This window comes from Sphaerodactylus townsendi, linkage group LG02, assembly GCF_021028975.2.
Source record: "Sphaerodactylus townsendi isolate TG3544 linkage group LG02, MPM_Stown_v2.3, whole genome shotgun sequence".
NCBI lineage: Eukaryota > Metazoa > Chordata > Lepidosauria > Squamata > Sphaerodactylidae > Sphaerodactylus > Sphaerodactylus townsendi.
The window spans coordinates 26,744,495-26,764,839 of NC_059426.1; the positions used below are offsets into that span (position 1 = coordinate 26,744,495).

General features: G+C 47.8%; 2 protein-coding genes across 2 annotated transcripts; both read right to left on the reverse strand.

Moving 5' to 3' along the window:
• Positions 1-1,439: 1,439 nt before the first annotated feature.
• HOXD9 (homeobox D9) lies at positions 1,440-5,092 on the reverse strand. Its single transcript, XM_048487153.1, is given in 3 exon segments — positions 1,440-2,527; positions 3,086-3,614; positions 3,616-5,092. Coding segments are annotated over 3 exon segments (1,167 nt in total). The 5' UTR covers positions 4,012-5,092; the 3' UTR covers positions 1,440-2,285.
• Positions 5,093-7,767: 2,675 nt separating this feature from the next.
• Positions 7,768-12,358, reverse strand: HOXD10 (homeobox D10). The gene is made up of 2 exons (XM_048487154.1): positions 10,484-12,358; positions 7,768-8,862 (listed from the first exon to the last, which is right to left on the reverse strand). The coding sequence occupies exons 1-2, from the start codon at positions 11,259-11,261 to the stop codon at positions 8,585-8,587; spliced, it is 1,056 nt and encodes a 351-aa protein (XP_048343111.1). The 5' UTR covers positions 11,262-12,358; the 3' UTR covers positions 7,768-8,584.
• Between the last annotated feature and the right edge of the window lie 7,987 nt (positions 12,359-20,345).

The following is a 20,345-nucleotide window of genomic DNA, read 5'->3' on the forward strand; positions in this document are numbered from 1 at the left end:
ATTGCATATCGTAAAGTCATTAGGTCCAGACGTCTAGCCTCCTCAATGGTTTTATGGTGCCCCGGTTCTTCCTGTTGTGTGTGTGTGTGTGTGTTTTAAACACACTTTCCCCCCCCCCCCCCAGGCCTTTATCGCTGTTGTGTGTCTTGGGGTGGGGAGGCGAAGGGGAAAGGGCGGGCAGAGATGGCACCGACAGACCCAGCGGGGCCCCAGATCAGGGCTCTGCCGGGGTGTCCTTCACAGTTAGATCTTCTTTCAAAACGTCCTGGATGCGGGGGGGGGGGGTTCTCAAAAGTCCCCTTCTCTTTTCTCCAGCTAATTCGGGGCTGCTTTCCTACCTCTTTCGCCTGTAATACGCACAAACCCCCGACTGCCTGGTGGGCACAACCCAGAACCCCCACTGCCCCAGCCAGACCCGTTCACTGCATGAGCAGAGGTGAATGAATGGACCGGGCTTGGAAAGAGTGCGAGAGGACTATCTCAGCGCGCTGGTGGGTCGCTCGTCCAAGAGCTCTCCTTCCCTTTCGTGTTTGGCCCGAGTCGTCAGAGTTCATAAATGCTTAATGGAAGAGGGTTTGTTATTAAATGCCCATTTCGAGCACTGGCGGGTGGAGGCCGAGTCCAAGAGGCTTCTGTCTAGCCAGTTAAATTTTTTTTCCAAGAGATCGGGAAGGAGGGAATGCTCCAAAGGACAGCCAGAAGGCAGCGTTCATCCTGATGAGCCGGCCCTGTTTGAAGGTGTCTCGACCTGCCAGGCAAATTCTCGGAGCTGAAATTACTGAGTTGAATGTGTGTGTGAGAGAGAGAAAGAGAGAGAGAGAGAGAAAGACAAAAACAGACAGAGACAACGCGGCTTTGTGGCTCGAAAGGCCATAAACTCCCCACCATGTGCAAATGCAAATCAAAGTTCATGATGCCCTCAGCAGCAGAAGGTCGAGGTCTACAAGCCCGTGGCTTCTAGAACGTGACTTTAGAAGGCCGAGTGTGGACCTAGAACCAGTTTTCTTCCCAAACTCGCCCCCGCCCCCTTCCCAGTCCCCGGGAAACTACTCCGAGGCTCCTTCGGGTTCAAACAGAAAAGACTTTCGCCAGAGAAAATCCTCCACGCTGTTGAAGGCCTCTTACTCAGAGTCCAGTCGCTCCTCTCCGGAGTGAGGAAAACCTTCTGCTTAACGAATCGCCCCTGTTTCTCCGGATCAATGCAAACGCTCTTTCGTCTAGAAATGGCTCCCCGCTGGCCGGGCACACAAACACACACAGGGACGAGTGGGAGGCCGTGAAGAAATCCGACTTTTGTTGCGGTCGGTGTTTTCCCTCCCAGCACCAGGCAGACATGTCGGCCTGTCTCCGCATTGCCTGGAGGAGCTGCCCCACAAAAGACAGACCCGACGTCTCCCTCCCCCCCCCTCAATCTTTGGGGCGGGCAAAGAAACCTTCACTTGATTCGATCCATTTTTATTATAACCGTTACAAAAACAGAAATGTCCTTAGGTAGAATCGCAGGGATGGCGAGACGGGACGGGCGGGCCCCCAAAAGGGCCAGTAGTCGCAAGCGGTGCTCGGGGCCTGCTTCAGGTAGCCGCGAAGAAGGGAGGGGGGGTTGCCTCTTACGTCCCCCCCTTGTCCTTTGCAAACAAAATATACCGAAGGAAACAACTCCTTTTTTTTCCTTTTCAGGAATCCTGGATCACAGCGCTATTGCCGTGAAAGGAATCCGGATTAGAGTCAGTATTAAATGTCTTTGTCGTCGCCTTTGCCTTTAATAGTTTTTTAGAGGGTGGGGGGAGACCCCTTTGCTCGCTTGTTCTAGATTAGGTCTCCTAGAAGAAACATGTCCCACACTGAATATTTAGATTAAAAAAAAAAAACCCTGGAGCGTGCACCCACCATATTTTGCAACCAAACAGGAAGTTGGGGAGGCATGGAATAACCCTTCAAAATACATTCTCCAGCAAGGCAGACACCTCTCTCTCTCCCCCTTTCCTCTCCCAAAAAAAATACCTGACACGGACCACATTCACTGCTACCATACAATAATAATAATAACAACAACAACAACCCGAGCATTTAAAGTTCGGACTCAACGCACCTGGGGAAATAGAATAATATTAACAGTAATCATTATCGATAGCCGTATGTGCGCGCGATGAGAGAAACCCCAGTGCATTCACTCACTCACACACACACACACACACACACACACACACACACACACACACACACACACACACACCCCACCACACACATTCCGTACAAACAGACCAACCACCAAACAGCCAAACCAGCTAGTCCCCTTTAGCGCTTTTCTCTTTGTTCATCTTTTTCATCTTCATGCGCCGGTTCTGAAACCATATTTTGACCTGCCTCTCGGTCAGGTTTAAAATCCGGGCCACTTCGTACCGGCGGTCCCTGGTGAGGTACATGTTAAAGAGGAATTCTTTCTCCAGTTCCAGGGTTTGGAATTTGGTGTAAGGGCACCGTTTTTTCCGCGTGGACCGGGCGTGGATCCAGTTTGCGGCGGGGTTATCTGGAGAGGGGGAAAGGGTCAGAGAAGAGGAAAGGAAGATGAAAGAAGGGGGGGGGAAGAGAAGGGGGCGAAGGCTGAGCGGTTTGGCTGGGTGGGGCCAGCCGCTGGCCTGCTGTGTTCGGCTGAGAGAAGGGACGGGCGGGGGACGGGGAGCCGTCCAGATTAATCTCGAATCGGCCTTTGCGCAACTGGAGAGGGGAATTCATGCATAAAACCCTGTAATGGGCCGGTCTGTTTACTGTACGAATGATGCCTTCCTGATGGCGCGGCGTGGTTATAGGGGAGCCTCTCTCTTTCTCTCTCTCTCTCTCTCTCTCTTTTTTTTTTATGGGTGCTCGTAGCCGGCTTGCGCCCGGGTAGGCAGCCAGACGTTTTTATAGGTTAGTAAAACTATCAGTTTTGCACATTGGAGCCGTACAGATTTCGTGCCATAAATCAAAGCGCGCGCGGGGGGGGGGGGGGGTACCTTTTTTTTCCCTTTTCGCTCCCGCTCGACTTCCCCCCCCCCTTCCTCTCTCTTTCTCTCTCTCTCTCTCTCTCTCTTTTAATATAACTTACTTGGGTCAAGTTGGTGCGGCTGCTCTTCCTTCAGATCGCTGCTCGGGCTGGGATGGCGGCTGCAACCGGAGGCGGCCTTGCTGGAGGAAGAGGAGGAGGAGGAGGAGGCGACGGCGGCGGGGGTGCTGGGGACGGGCTGGGGTCCGTTGCCCCCCGCCGCCGCCACCCCGGCCGCCCCTGCGGGCTTCTCTCGGGTTTCTGCCAGGAAGGGACTGCACGTGTACTCGGGCCCGGGGCCGGTAGCGACCACCGGGGGCTCCCTCGCCCGGGCGCCCTCAGTCCTTTTGGAAGGAGAAGAGGAAGAGGAGGAAGAGGAGGAGACGGCGGCGGCGTTGGAGGCCAAGGGGGCCGCGGAGGCGGCGGCGGCTACGGCGGCGTTTCCTGCGCCCGTCTCCGGCTTGACGATCCCGTAGTGGCGCCCGCCGGTCGAGGAGCTGGCCCCCGGGGGTGCCCCGCCGTGGTGCCCGCCGTGGCTGGGGCTGCTGGGGAAAGGGGAGAAGGGCTCGATCCAGGAGCGCACGTATCTGCCTGCCGCCGCCGCCGCCGTCGCCGGGGCCCCCCAGGTGGGGCTGGGGCATGTAGGGGTGGTAGATGCCCGGGATGGCCGCCGACGGCTGGGGGTGGACGGCGGACCAGGAGGCGGAGAAGACGGCGGCGGACTTGGGCGCGAAGCTGCAGGAGGCGAAATCCGAGCCCTCGGCCACCGCGGAGGCCGGCCGGGGGGTCGCATGGTGGCCCCCCTGCAAAAACCGGCCGCTCCCCCCGCCGCCGCCGCCGCCGCCGCCGCCGCCTCCCCCGTAGGCTTCCTCGCTCTCGTGGCCTATCAGGGAATCCACGTAGTAGTTGCTGAGGGCGCCGCTGGAAGACATGGTGGAGGAGGAGGAGGAGGAGGAGGAGGGCAGGCTGCGGCCGGCGTGGCAGGGCATGGGGGGGCCAGGCAGGCGAGATCCCTGACTCCGCGCGGCGTGGAGGATCGCCGGGCCCGCCGAACGATCCCGGGATTTTGCGGGCTGCCCGCAGCAGCCATTGGTCCCGCCGCCCACGTGATCATATTTACCAATACTCGGAGTAAATCAATCCGCTAAATGGTGCGGTGGGGGGGAGGGGGAGGGCGCTGCGATTATTTTTTTTAAAGAAATCCTCATCAACAATAAGGGAAGACGCCCACCCCCTACCCCCCCCCGCGCCATTAAAAGAGGGGGGGGGGCAAATCAAGACCCACCGCTTCTTCTCTTCTAACCCGGGATACTTCCACCCGGCACAGGACTCCGGGCGGGCGTGGCCCCAGCAGCAGCCGCGGCGGCAGCAAGTGGGGGGGGGGGACTATTTCTTCACCCCCTTGGCGTGGGTTCTGCCATTCATTTTCTGCAATCGGCCCCCAGCGCAGAAGTTGTTCACGCGGGCTCGCCTGTGCTTGGCAGGGCGAGCTGGCTCCCCGCCCCCACGCAGAGGGAGGGAGAAAGGCAAGAGCTGGGGAGATCCTCGCCTGTAAAAACAAACACTGCCAAAAAAAAATATGAATGAATGAATGAATGGATGGATGGAAGGGAAAAGCCTGGAAGTGTATAACGACTCCTCGTAAAACGGGAGAATGTTACAGTAAAAGAAAGAAATAAAACGAGAATGCACCACAATGCGGGGAGCCGCCAGTCTTTCAAGATCGGTTTCACTTTTCCTTTCTTTTTTTTTTTTTGACAAAGAAAATGACATCGATCAGTATGGAGTGATTGAAAAAGAGCCAAGCAGAGAGAGAGAGAGCGAGAGAGAGAGAGCTGCCCGTTGTGTTGTTTTAAAACAGGTGGAAGACCTCTCCGCAATGATTTTATGCCTTTCAATAAAAATTTTATGAGGTGCATTTGATTATAGATTAATGTGTGTCCCTAATAAAACGGACGGATGCCACACGCGGAAAGAAAGGAAAAAAGAAGTCTATCTCTCTCTCTCTCTCTCTCTCTTGTTCTTCTTCCCCTTCAGGACTGAAGTGAAGCTGGATACCAAATCCCGGACTAGGGGTGGAAAGTTTGGGTTCATACGGAGAGGAAGTATGCCACAGAGGGAGGGAGGAAGGAAGGAAGGAAGGAAGGAAGGAAGGAAGGAAGGAAGGAAGGAAGGAAGGAAGGAAGGAAGGAAGGAAGGAAGGAAGGAAGGAAGGAAGGAAGGAAGGATCTCCCGCTCCCCCACTTCAATCAGGTCTCCTGATCGCTGGCTTTGTGCAAAGGAGACCAGACTGGCAATTAGAAAAGGGAAATATTTTTTTTCTCTCTCTCCCCCCCCCCTCCCAATTTCCAATGCAGTTTGCTCCAGAAGGCCTGGATTCCTGGCCCCTAACTATACTTACACCTTCCTCCCCCCACTCTGATTGATGCTGGCACCCTTTGACTGTACACACGCACACGCAAGCGCACACGCACCCCTCCCCCAATAATCACGCGAGGAAAACTCAGTCTGAACGAACCACCTTTATTTTGTACACGCATCAGGGGGATTTTTCGGGGATGCTTTTCGGAGAGGAGCGAAAGAGTGGTGGGTGGGGGCTTCCAGGCAATGCCCCCCCCCCGTTAGACCCTGGGAGTGAACTCTTTCTCTTCGCCAGCGGTTCCTCTGACTCCGGAGGAGGCAGGCTGGGCAATGGGTGTGTTTGGATGGGGAGGGGGCGCCCACGGTTGGGGAGATTACACCAGCGGCCCGGCTAGGAGGAAAACAAAAGACCCTACAGGCTGCAGACCTGATTTTCTGCATTCAGCCCCCGCAAAAGAAGATATCTGTAATTCCCAAGCAGGTCAAGGCGGGTCGTCTCGCCGACTCTTCTTGGAGATTTGCTGGAAACTTGTGTCTGGTTTTCTCTAAATGCACCTGGAGCCCTTCGGGCGAAGGGATCTCACATACCCGCTCCTCCGCAGACTGATAAGTGTGCAACTGTGCATATACAAATGCAACACGATAATCCGCAGACTTTTACATACTAGAATATGCAGGCACACTCCTTCGTATTCATTACAGGGATCCCGAAGCAGCACTGTCCAGAGCGACGTCATTTTGGAAACAAATAGGCTAGCTTATCTGCTCCAGATACACTAACGGAGAGGTCCCTTTTACGGGGAAACGACATCGACTTCGCGATTTGTATCAAACAAGGCGCGAATCTATTCCCTGCACCCAGGCGCCAAAACATGATTCACACAGGCAGACAGGATACATGTGTATATATGTGTGTGCCTACCCCACACAGATCTTAGAAGCGTGTGAATATATGTGTGTGTGCCTATATATGTGTGTGCATATATACATATATATACTTATATATGTATACTTACACACACACACACATATAAGTATACATATATAAGTATATATATATATGTATATATGCACACACATATATAGGCACACACACATATATTCACACGCTTCTAAGATCTGTGTGGGGTAGGCACACAAAGACACATCGACAGAAATTAGGTGTTCACGTGCGTAAGTGTCCACTGAAGGCCTCCTGGAAGCCATGCTTGGACACCTAGCACATTTCCAGACCTGGGGCGTGTCGTGCGTGCCTGCGCTTCCACGCGATGCCACCGATTCCTTTACGAACTGCCTTTGTGCCATTAGGAAAAACAAATGTTTTCAGCGAGTTCCCCGGGCGATTTCCTAGTTCAGAAGCCGGGCCGAAGGGGGGTTTGCTGCAGGGCAAGAGCCGGCGCTTCTCGCTTCTCGGCCCTGGTTTGAAGGTTGAAAGCAATCCCAAGCATTTGGACTTCAGTTTGGGAAGTCACGTTCATTTGCAAATCCCCTTTAAACGCCGTTTCTGCTCCGGACTCCCCCGCCCTCCCACCCACCTCTACCCCACCCACATCCAGCCCCCTAAAGCAGCTACTGCCCATATATACATGTACATATAGATATATTTTCAGCTGTGCCCGGAATGCAGGGGTTGGGGGCCGGTGAACTGCATTTCCTGGATGTTTTGCTGAACTTACAAAACCAAATCAACAGCAGAAGGGCAGAGGCCAAAGGCAAGGGTGGAGCAAAAACGAAAACGGCGAAGGGGGAGCTCAGTGCGGGCTTTTCTGGGTAAGAAAGCGCGGAAGGCCTGCTCCAGGTCTAGCAGCAGAACGGCTTCTTGGCTTTTCCAAGGACTTTAAGAAGCAAATCGCGGGCCTGTTCTCCTTCCTTTGCAAACCTGGATTTATCTGAGAACGTGGTTTGTATTTGGAGAAGCCTGCACGAGGCAGAAACCAGACCTTGGCCGTAGGAGAGGTTTCCTCAACCATGGAGATTTTGTTTTTCTGTTTGTTTGAGTCTACATATCTTTTGTATCAGCAGTTTCAGAATTACATGTCTAATCCCTGACACCTTCCTTTTCATTTTGATTCGCTTACCCTTTACGAGCGGGTAGAAAGACGGTTTCTGGACCACATCCTAATTTGTTATTTTTTTTAACAAACGTTTCTGGTGTCGTCAGACCTAGCCAGCAACACTGGGCTCTTTCCCCACGACCTTACAGGTAACCATTATTAAAGAAAGTATTGCCCGCCCTTACAAGCTCTTTCCCTTCCAAATGCAGGAGTTCATTCCCAGAGAGGAAAGAAAACTCTCCGGCGTAGAGAGAGAGAGAGGCCGGCCTCCTTCAAAATGTAGGGCTGCTGGTGGGTTGACGAGTTTCTCGAAAGACCAAAGGCACCTCATGACTTTACAGAGTTTATTGCATTATACATGCGAACAGGACATGCACAACGAAGAAGACATATTGCTTGTTATACGACTAAGATTTCCACGTATGCACCACAAGGGGAAAGGAGGGGGGATGAGAGAGAGAGAAAGAGCGAGAGAGAGAGAGAGAACACACTGGAGGAAGAATGGAAGATTCCATCTCACGAAGGACAAATCGGACGCACGCGGGGAAAAAGAGCAGAGTTACATCATAAAATGTGCTTTCTTGCTTTATTTCTGCCCCTCCCCCAGGAGGAATTCCCCACTTTTTTTCCCTTAAGAAAAATAATAATTCCAAAATATTTTATATAGTCAAAATGTCATGGCCCGTGTCCTAACCTCCCCCACATAAATACCACGTGGTTATTTTTTTTTTAAAAAAAAAAGAAGACGACGACATGGGGGGAAATAAAAAATCACATTTTCCGGATGTTCGACAGCTCCAATAAGTTAAGACCGAATGACCGAGTTCAATCAGAGTTTACCCTGCATTACTATGAGAAAAATAATAATAATAATAAATTACACGTGCTAGACTTTCTTTTTTAATTATAGATATATACATATATACTCGTCGTAGGAACATACATAGACACTTGTAAGCACTAAAGAGAATGACAAAAAAAATCACATTCTATCAGAAATAAAAAATGGAATTGTATCAAGGGGTGTAGTTTTTGTTGGTTGGTTGGTTGGTGCCCCCCCCCCCCCGCCCCAGTCTTCCCTACAGGGATCACAACTGGTGGTGACTCGTCTTGGGCCTCGACTCCAGGCCAGCCCCAGGTGAGCAGTTTAAGAAAAGGTCAGATTAGCGGTCAGTTCTCGGATTCGGTTCTCCCTGCTCATCTTCTTGAGTTTCATTCTGCGGTTCTGAAACCATATCTTGACCTGCCTGTCAGTGAGGTTAACGCTCTTACTGATCTCTAGGCGGCGCTCTCGAGTGAGATACATATTGAACAAGAACTCTTTCTCTAATTCCAGTGTTTGGTGCTTAGTGTAGGGGCATCTCTTCTTCCTGCCACTCTTTGCTGTTAACCAATTGCTGGTTGGAGTGTCAGACTTGATTTCCTCTAGCCAAGTGGAAGGAGAAGAAAGGAAGGAAGGAAAAGAAACACACAAAATAAAAAAGGAAGGAAAATAAAACAAAAATAACCTCAGTCTGTTATCCTGTACCCTTGGCCATGAACCCACCTCCATTGTGTCTGGAAGATATGGTGCCCTGTGGGTATTAAAGATTGCTTAATGGAGGTGGGCGGGCTGGAATAATGCGCTTTCCCCCCAACACTAACATTCTCACTTCTACAATTCGAATTCAACAATACCAGCACCATCCCCGCCATCCTTGGGGGTTATTGGGGGTTATTTCGAGAGCTTTTCTGTACGTCATCTTGATACATTCTACAGACTACAATATACACATCCCACCTAGCTCTCAACACAGGGAATCATATTTACTCTGCCATCTTTCCATGCTCACATTTTAGCCAGTCCGGACTCAGTTTTTCAAATATGACCCCTCTTCTAAGAAAAAAATGGTCCAGTGGAAGAACTCAATTGACCCTACCCACTCCCCAAAAAAAACTCCCATTTTGACTCGAGAGACCCTCCTTTGGGGTAACTCCAAAGTAAACCAAACATAGAAAACCAAGCTGTGGTCAGAAAAAATCAGGCGGCCTTTTGCCCCAAAGGATTTTTTCGAAAAAGGAAGAAAACTAAGCACCATCAAATAACAATGATATCCTTTTCCAGTTCTCCTTTGGGAATACTGTCTTCCCAGCACACTAGGGGGAATTTTTGTCCCAAGTTTTATTTCACGTTTGCCTAGAATTGTTCCACACCCACTTAGTATGTACAGAATGATCTGACTCGCATAGCAGGCATTGCAGGGGTGAAACGTACTAAGGCCATTCCCCCCGTTTTCGCTGTTCTGCCATATTACATTCACCCTCTACAAAGGAGTTATTTGACGCCCCCACCCTTAAAGGACAATGAAGTCAACATGCTGCACTTCTACAAAGAAAACAAGAATCCACCAAACCAACCTCCCAATCAAAGGGAACTTTGAGGGATAAAAACAAGGCTATCGAAAGTACAGGCTTGGCCATTTTAGGCTACAGGAGCTATCAAAGAAAGGGCCATTCCTTGCGCTCCATCTCTTCAAACTTTGCACAGCTGCGGCATCCCACCCTATCCCCTTTTCTTAAAAATAATAATAATAACACAACAACTTTATTTTGACTGCCAGGTTTAGCAATCAGGAGATCCACTGGAAAGATCTGGCCCCAGTGTGACCCTGGACATTTGGCTGTCGTGCAACCATAACAGCTATTTGGAAGGTGGTGCCCAGACATGGAACGAGGCGGGCTGGTCCACAGGAAAGGCAAGCATCTAGGAGACGATTCGAGCTTTAGATCTCTCTAAGAGTAAGGGGCCATAATCACTGGGGCAGGATCCCACCCCCCACCCTCTTTCCTAAAAAGCCGCAGAGAATCCAACACCTGCATGGACCAGAGGGGGGAGGGGAGGGAAAGAGATAGAGAGAGAAGAACCCTTTTTTTCTGAACAGTCATGGCTGCGTTTAAGCCTGAGCTGGCGTGGTTTCCCAAGCTGGGGTGCCCCGTTTCTACTGCCCAGTACGCCTGCCACCTTAGGATCCCCCAACGCTGGTCTGGTTTTGGGCATCATACCGACCTTTGCTTTCTTTCTCTTGGGTTTCTGGGCTGGACACCGAGGCTTCGGCCAGGCAGCTCCTGTCGTCTTGAAGGGCGGACTTGGCCTCGGGACTCTCGACTTGGGCGACTTTGGTGGAGTTGTCCGGGTGGTGGCTGTTGCCGCCGCCGCCGCCGCTGCCGCCGTTGGGGGTTTCATTCATCTTCTTCTCCATGGGAAGTTGCGAGGCGAGCTGCGGTTTGGAAGAGCCGCGAGGGTTTAACTGCAACATGACAGTTGAACTCGATTCGGGGCTGTTACTGTACTCTTGGGCTTTCCCCGAGGCGTAGGTCTGGCTCAGCCTGAAATATCCTGGGACCGGGACTTCGGGGTTTTCGATGGGGCAGGAGTCCGAGACCAGCCTCTGGTAGGAAGGGACCTCGGACGAAGACACCAGCTTGGAGCGCTTATCGGAATACATACAGCAATTCGTTTCCTCCTTAATATTGGTGGTGAAGGAGCAAGTGGGGACCTGCTGCGTAACAGGTTGCTCTAGCCGGCACGACCTGTTCGGGTCTGTCCAATTGTCTACTTGAGGTATATACGGATGTACATTCATACCCATATTTTGATGGTTAACTTCTCTTTTGGCCAGAGACGGTAGGAGTCCACAGGTTTGCATCCCGTAAGTCCCAATGTCTGTGCTAGGAGGCATGTACATGCTGGCACTGTTGGAATAAAAACTGTCACTCCTGCAGGCGCTGATCAGAGAATCGACTAAAAAAGTATTGGCGGCAGGAGAGCTGTTGGGAAAGGACATTTTGGGGTGGAATTTGAAGAAGAGAGATGGTCTCCTTTGTAGGCTGACATCTCTACGAAAACATTCCCTGTGTAATTGTGGATGCCTCTGCACAACCACATGACGGCTAAGCCAATGAGATTTGAAAATGGCCTTGAGCTGCTACCTCCCCGCCGGTCACGTGGTCCCCGGGACACTCCGAGCTGCGGCACAAAGGTGGACAATAGCGACACCTAGGACGTCCGGGCGAAAGTGCGCGGCCCCCTGCCTGGGCATCTCCAGCGCGCGGCAGCAGCAGCAGCAGCAGCAGCCAGAAGCAAACCTGCTTTCTTTCCTCTTTCTTTTTTCCTTCTCCCCTTTCTTCCTCTTTCTCGCCTTCCCTTTCCCTCTCTTCCTTTCCTTGCAAAAGTCAGTCCTTGCGCGCTGCACCGACTTAACGCCAAGAAATGCACCCAATAGCTCCTCTCCCTTCTCCTGTTATTTTGATGTTTTATTCCAAGTGGTTGCCCCCAAACCAGCCTGATCCTGACAGCCCCCTGCTCTTTTGCACCCAAAGAAAGACGAGGCAGGTCCTCCAGCATTATAGTCCCGGCGGGTTTAACGGGGAGGGGAAGGGAAGAGGGACCAGCAGAGGCGAGCAACCAGGAAGCCCGCGTGCCACCCCACTGGGTAAAATAGGGGGCATTTTCCTCAATATTCCTGCCCTGGAAAAGAAAGCTCTCTCTCTTTCTGCCCCCACCTGCAGGATTCTCCAAGATCCTGTTGGGTTTTATAAACTGATAGCGACAGGAACTATTCCCTAAAGCTGACCCCAGGAGACACGGCTTCCTTCATCCCTTCCTGTCCTACTTTCTTCTGTTCTTCTTGATCCAACAGGAGTTTCAAGAAATGGCATCCACAGACAGTGCCCGACGTGCCCCCCCCCCCCGAAAAAAGTTGAGAGCTGTTGGCTAAGTCTGGAGTGTAGGTGATCTTCCGAAAGGGTCCTGTTTTGGGCACAATACAAAGGGAGAGGAGGGTGGGTGGTGGGGAATAATGTTTTCCTTTTATGGGTTTTGTAAAAGCATCGCTTTCCTGACAAGTGCAAGGTATCAAAGGTTGGGGGATTTATTAATACAGATTAAGAAGAATCAGGGGGATCAATGAAATCCTCATCTGCATTCTTCGGCTACTTGGTAATTTTCTCGCTTCTGAGGCTTTTTCAAGAGTTATACCCTCCATTGCCACACACGGGAAGATATTTTATGAACAAATCAATCGAGACTTTGTAAAGGATAAGATTAATAGTTAAGCTTTAGCATAATGGTGTTCTCGTTATGAATTATTGAAAATTATACTATTGATTTCTCTCCCCCCCCCCCCTACTAACCACGAAGGTCAATTTTTGTTTTAATACAAAGCGTCAAATATTAAAAGCTGGACTTTCACTCCAAGTTTCGTTTTCGATGAGACCAGATCCCTAAAATAAATCAATCAATCAAAAGAAGAAGACGAAATAAATAAATACGGGTGGGGGACCTCAGTACCCTTTTTCTTACTCTATCCATGGACAAAAAATCCTTTTGCCCGTGAACATGGAAGGGACTTTTGTCTGATGTGGCGCTTTTCAACTTCCCAAAGCAAGATTCGCCCCTGACTTTGCCAAAAGTGAACCAGGATCCAGCACTGACTGTCCAATATGGGGAAAGACCTGAACCCAACTCTCTCCAGTGTGATGAAATAGAAGGTCCTACTACCGAGAGGGGACATCTTTTTTAAAATGTACTTCCCGAGTTTGATGCGCTGTGTTTCTCCCTCCTCCGCCATGGCGCTTACTTGCATTCAACCACCACCGACTGTTTGGGTTCGGGTTGTTTTTTTCTTTAATTTAACTGTCCTGGTATCTCTCCGCTCCTGGTAAATATATACACATCTCTCTTTTTTTAATGCTCCCCCTTTTAAAGATGGGCTTGGAGGGACTGGAGGTCTGGAGTCACTGAGTGATGCTTTCAGCTCCAGCTATTTATTTGGGGCCTTGGGATCTTTCACGTTTACCAGACCCTCCTGGTTATTTTCAAAACAAAGTCAGGGACAGTCAGAAAAAAAGACAGACAGACAGACAGACAGACAGACAGACAGACAGACAGACAGACAGACAGACAGGAAAGAAAGAAAGAAAGAAAGAAAGAAAGAAAGAAAGAAAGAAAGAAAGAAAGAAAGAAAGAAAGAAAGAAAGAAAGAACCCTACACACACACAGCGCAACATTCTTGCAGTTTTTCAGTGGCCCCACTGATTTGCTACCAGAGGAACACTTGGTCCAACTACATTTCTCCCGGGTTACCCCTACCCACTCCCCAAGCTTGGCCAAGTCTTTGTTCACGTTTTCAGTGCCCCCCCCCTTTTTTTTTTTGCTAAACACTGCAAAAAACACCGCCCCGCTGCAAAATCTTGCGATGGCCGTGAAACAACCTTCCCCCTTGCAAACCTTATCGCAGTTGTTCAAATACAACATCATGGCCACGTTAAGAACCCGCGCCTTTGACGGCTTCTTGTCTGCAGCTTCTGCCTTGTCCAAGTGGTTAGTTCTGCCTGCCGAATATTACCTACATTTCCCCCACCAGACCACTGGCCAGAGATCTTTCTTTCTTTCTTTCTTTCTTTCTTTCTTTCTTTCTTTCTTTCTTTCTTTCTTTCTTTCTTTCTTTCTTTCTTTCTTTCTTTCTTTCTTTCTTTCTTTCTTTCTTTCTTTCTTTCTTTCTTTCTTTCTTTCTTTCTTTCTTTCTTTCTTTCTTTCTTTCTTTCTTTCTTTCTTTCTTTCTTTCTTTCTTTCTTTCTTTCTTTCTTTCTTTCTTTCTTTCTTTCCCCCTAAACCCCTTCGAATCGAAGGCTAGCTACAGCGATTAACTTATCCTGGATTCCGGGTTGTAATTAAGGTGCACCACAGGAAAGGGTGCCTCTCTGTGTGTCTCTGTGTGTAAAAGAGAGAGAGGAATTTTGTGTGTCTTTCCCCCCCCCCCCTTCCTTCTATTTAAGATCATTATCAGAGCCATTGCTAAGATTTTGTCTGAGCCAGGAACAAAACAGAAGTAGAGGTCAGGATTCCTCTGCTGGGGGGAGGGGGGGCTGGCTCCCCCCCCCATTGTGCCTCCCTGCAATTCCTCCACACACACACACACACTCCCTCCCTCCAAACAAGACGCCAGACAGCCCACTGAGCTTAAAGGAACCCCATAATATTTCCCTAGTCCCTGTTTTAATGGCGAGATCTAATCGGGGATTTTATTTCCCACCGAACGGCCTTGTTTGCGCTTCTAAGAAGTGTCCCAGATATAGCCCCGTGGGGACATCCCTCCTATTTTAAATATATATATCTTTATCTTTGGCTGCAACATCGCCCAGTTGTAAAGTTAAAACAATAGCCCGGACAACACAAGAGTCCTCTTGGCAGCCCTTGAGTGGGCATTGTTTAATGAAGTGATTCTGAATCCCAGACCTGCTTTGCGTGGATGGACGGGGCCAGAGAGGAATCCCACAATCTAAAATTACCAGCTCTTTGCTCAGCAGGTCCCACTTAACGCTAACCAACACATCAACTACTTTTAAAACCAAACTTGGATTTAGTCCGGCTTTTCGCCAAGGAGAAAGATTGGGGGTGGGTGGGTGGGTGGGAATAGAACAGCCAAAATTTAAAATTTGTTGGGCACGTCTAGAGGTTGAATAAACACCTCTTTGGGGAAATGAGTTACTTAGACCTGGCCTGTTTAACGCCACCACAGTTTTCAATCATTTTAAGATGGAATTGTAGTAATTAACATTAATAAATAAATCAATATTGCGCCATAAACGAGATATATAATCTACATTAACGTAAAGGTTTTTCCTCTTTACCGTCCCATATTTTTTTCCTCTAAAGGGGGTGGGCCGGCCAAAAAAAAAGAGATCCATTTCCAACTCGATTACTATTTGCAATAAAACATATGTTGACACCTCCCTTTTCTGCCTTAATAAATAATAGAAAATGAAAGCTGGGAAGCCGAGTCCTTCTTCTAAAGTTTAATTGTATCTTTATTCCACATTTCGGTTCCGTTTGTGTGTGCGTCTGCGTGTATATACCCACACACTCTGTCACGCACACAAAAACAATGTTTTCTGCCACCCCACGAACACAATATTCACATTCCAAGTAGTTTCTTTTTTGACCAGAATTTAAGGCGACGGTGGGAGAAGAAAGAACACAGTGAAATGGGAAGGGGGTTGTTGATTCAGAGGGACAAGGGGGGTCAAATATCAGAATTGGCGCACCAATATTGTTGGAAAGGCAGGCATATTCGAAAAACAGAAGGCTAACCCTACAGCTTCCCTTGCTCCATCGTGCAAGTATTTGCTCTAGGCTGTTTTTACTGATGGATTAATTCTGTTTCGTGACATCCTACAGCAGAGCTTGGGCTGGAGAAAGTATCCCTTTCATTCTGGGAATCAATGTCACGGCTGGGCTATCTTGTGACTTCCTTTCATCTAACCAGCGCCGGGCAGATGATCCTTCTGCGCTCTCCGCCTCACAGATCTCTTAAGAACAGTCACAGTGTCCACCACAAGTCAGATTTAAAGTAAATAAATGAAAGCAAAATGAAGAGAGCCACGGCCTCGCGTAATAAGCAGGCGGAACACCACTCCCTGATTATACATTTTGTTCCAGAACAGGTAGAGAATAGCTCAACACAGCCTCCCTCCCCCTTCTTCCCCTCATGCAGATATTTTTTATATAGGGCGTGTATCCATAAAAGGATGCCATAAACAAAATTCTCCGCAGAGGACTCGCCTTGCCTATTGTTTCTCCCAAGTTCTTTGTGTTGGGGGAGCACCCAGTTCCATTTCTGTCCCTCTGAGACTGCCCACCGAGGGTCCGGCCCAGCTGATGGCTTTTACACCTTCAAATCATTGGGAACCCTGGATCAATCGAGTCTATTGTGGACTGAAGCGCTCCTGCCCGTCCCAGGTTTATAGATTTAAAAATATCCATCCAGCGGTTCCTTCTCAGGCTAATATCAAGACTGCAAAAGGCCACATCGATTTCAGCCGCCTCCACTGGTAGGTGCCAAAAGGTCCTAGATATAGCTCAGTGAAGCCATCCTTCCTAATTTTCAGTACAAATGTCTTTGGCTGCAACATCGCCCATCTTATGACACTTCCCAGCCAAAAGAAATCTGAGAATTATTTCGAGGAAGAGGTTGAAAGAAACTCCACCAACCATAAAGTGAATGCAAGTTACTCCCCACCCGCAAAGAGAGAGAGAGAGAGAGAGAAAACTAAACAAAATTGAATGAACAGAGCATGCATTCATGTCTGTATACACAAATTCTGTATATGCGTGTATTATGTATGTCTACCCAGACACAAAGACATACTACGCTCATTGCAACTTTAAGATGATGTTTCTGAACACCCAAAAGACACTCCAGACCTCGCTCCTCAGCTTTTAAAAAAAAAAAACAAATCGCTCCTGTAACCATAAATGCACGTTTCTCAAAATAAACCCTTTTTTGTCTATTTTTGATCTGAGGCGCTTTCGCATCCCGTTCAAGTTCTGACGCGACAAACCTACATCAAGGTCAGAATGGCCGAACAAAGCCATGACAACGCGCTGAACCTAGAATATCCCAACAGGATTTTACTTTGTCGGAAGGAAGCCTTTATATAAATGGCAAAAGGAGGTGGAGAAGGTTGGAAAAGGGGGGAAAAACCGCTCACAAATAACACACACACACACACACACAAAAATCGGTGTAATTTTATCTTTGTGCGATATCTTAGGAAGTCTGTGAACGAAAGTCACAGAAACCCTTTCCCTGCATTACTTTGTCTTCAAATAGATTCGAATTACACCATGCCCATTTAGGCTGGATTTGAACCAGAAGAATATTGCTTTGTTTGTCGTTTAGAACCCGAAATCTTGTCTTGAGTGCCTCCTGTTTATTGCAGGCTATTCTAGGTAACAGAAGTAACAATGAACTTCTAAAAAACAAAAAAACCCTCACCAACCTCTGGAAAACAATTGTCTGGGACGCTAATTTCCTAGGAATGACTTTGAATGTGTCTCGTATATTGGACCACACGTTGCCAACCTAATCAGGGGTTATTTTTTGGAAGGGCGGGAGCGGTGAAACTCACCCTCGGAGCTTCTTTAAAATTATCTTTCCAAACTAGTGATTTGGAAGGACCGAACCTCGCCAATTCAGTTGACAATGTCCGAGAGGAAATTCCTGAAAGGACCTTCTGATTTTTATTTTTAAAAAATGGTTTGGGTGCCCTTTAAAAACAATAGATTTCACTTGATCCAACCAATCGAATTTCTCAATTGCGGCTCAAGGGGACGATGGGATTATGACTTTTAAAAATGTTCTAATCTCTGATAAACAAAGCTCTTTCTTGTTTAGAGAAACGGCTGCTCCTCACCATAATACCCCAAATTACCAATGATGCAATTTGAAAAACCTGCAGCATTTTCTAAAATTGTACTATCTGCTTGTATTTGCCTATTCTGACAACGTGATAGAGCGTTCTATGAATGAGGTAGAAGGGATTCGTATTCCTTGAGTGTTGCTACAGCATTTTCAAAAGAAGCAATTAGAATTCCATTCTGCTGAGAAAATTTAAGAGATAAACTAACTCCTCTTTAAAATCTTTTTTTTTAAATCTTATGTTCCATATGGTAACAGACCAAAATCTTATTTTAAAATAAAATACATCTTGGTCATGTCACGGCTGTGAGTTACTTGTTTAATAAATCTTGTATATGCTTTATTTTCTAATTTCCCAAGCCCTGAAATCTTATAGTTGCTTATATATTAGGTATTTTATTGGTAGCAGGATTATTAGGGGGGAAATATACTTGGAACAGCAGGACAATTATGCATTCTGGAATATTAGCGCGCCCTCTTGTGGAATTTGGCCATACAGCACATGGGGATTTTTCAGACTGGCTGCCCTATTCTTCTCCTTTTATTCAGAACCCGTTATTTTATTCTTCTGGAAATAATACAGAGGAATATTAAATTGACAGAACAAAATAACAGTTATAGCTGGTAAATTTGCCTTGGTTTTATTCTATACTAAAAAGTAGAAGTATTTCTGATACGTTCATGTTTGGAGGAGAAATACAGCTCTGAAGGATTGACTCCATTACAAATTCTGCAGTTATTTAATAAATAGAGCTGATACCTGTTTTTTTTAATGCGGTAGATGAAAATATTTGATAACCTCAAGATCTTATTTCTCATGAAAAGGACTTTTTTTTTTCACTGTCTGGAAGAAAGCGAGCCAGCCAGCATTTGTGCAACCATATTTTTGTCAAATTGTTTAACATATACCTCTATCTAACTGGAGAAAGGAAGGAAGAAAAAGAAAATAATCTATATTATCCATAATTCCTATGGAACACAAACGATATTTTTGGTTCAAGCCGCATCCCGTGGTAGAATTCTATTCATAGAATAGAGCTGCATCTTTTTTAAAAAATTAATACTCATCTGTTGCCTGAATTAAGATCACCCAAGTGAATTAATACGAAAGGTTAATGGAAGGGGGTAGCGTGTTTCTAAAACGGAAAAGAAATTAGATAAGAACGGAAGGAAACGAGGAAGATCTTCCCCTATAAAGTAGAGATTCCTGCTGATAAAATGGACCTGAAAGTGTCATTTTAGGCAGGGGCTTATCAAAGGCGAGGACTCCGTCATGAAGGGTTATGTGGATTCGCTGGCGTGGATCGCTCTGCAGTCAGAAGCGTGTTTGTGTGTGTGCATGCGTGTGTGTGGTGTGTGGTGCTTGCAGGCGGTGTATGTGTGTGGGAGACAGAGGGAGGGAGGGAGGGGAAGCCAGGAGTGAGAAACAGGGGGAAAGAGGGAAAGAGACTGGGTGGTGGCTGGAAATCAGAGAGGAACCGTTCACGCTCCTAATTATTCAGAAAGGTTAAAGGTGATGACCTTGACATCTTGGAAGTTCAAAGGCATAGGCTTTTTCGGTTAAAGATTTTTAAAAATTTTAAATTTTGTGGCACTCTTCTTTAGAGGTTGGTGACTTAAGGTTGATTTTGCATAGTCTGTCTTCATTTGATCACTCCGGTTTGGCGTGGAAACCTGCGCAAAACGGAATCAGACTCTTCCTTTTTTTTTTAAGGAACCAAATCTCCTGCCTCACTCCACTCCTTTGCTGCACATTGCGGAAATCATTCTCTCTCTCTCTCTCTCTCTCTCTCTCTCTCTCTCTCTCTCTCTCTCTCTCTCTCTCGCTATTTCCCCCCCTACCATAAGGTGTATAATATAAGCCAATTAAGCTGTTTAGACCCGGGACTTTTATGGTGTCGTCTAGACAGTTCAAGGTTTTGTAAACAGCCTTACTAGGACATGCAACATAAAGCAGAGAGAAAGTCCTCCACCCAATACTTCTCGCCAAATACAAAGTTGGCAACTTAGTTTGGTGCTCCCTTCTGGTAGAGAATTCCACACACACACAGTGGGTTGTTGCTGTTGTTGTGTGTGGGTTGCAGGGTTGACCTGGAAAGAAATAACTTACAAAATATGGCCTACTCTAATTCCCTCACCCGCCCCTGTCCAAATAGGTCGCCTTTTTAAATTAAAAATAAATAAATTTTCAACCCGGTTTATCTTTCCTGTGCGGAATACAAACCGCAGAATGGAATGGGAAGTCGCATCCGGTAGTTTCTTTCTTTCTTTTTAAATGAGCCCTTTTATCGGGATACAAGCTAGACAAAATCAAGGCATTTTTAGCTCCCCTCGATGGCAATGATTTTGAGCACGTGCTTAAGTCTACGGTGCCAACAGGGTCGCTGCCTTTCCTTTTCCAAGATGGGGTGCGGAAAGGTCTCAAAACTGCACGGAAAACAGGCAGCCATGTTGAATTTCTCCTAAAGGGTCACTCTATTTAGACATTATTCGAGGGACAGGCCCGAACTGCCGGCTTCTAGAAAAGTCTTTTGGGGGATCAGCGGAAGCAAACCAAACTCCGCAGTTCGTCAATTTCAATGTCAAATGGGCACCAGCAGAGAGAAAGTTATGATCCTCTACAGATGGCTTTTTGCTGAGAACGCAAACGGAAGATACCAGCCCAGC

Coding starts and splice junctions, on each gene's coding strand:
- HOXD10 (XM_048487154.1), bottom strand. CDS start 11,261: ATGTCCTTTCCCAACAGCTCTCCTGCCGCCAATACTTTTTTAGTCGAT. Junction 8,863..10,483: donor CCAAGAGAAAGAAAGCAAAG/GTCGGTATGATG, acceptor CCACTTGGCTAG/AGGAAATCAAGTCTGACACT.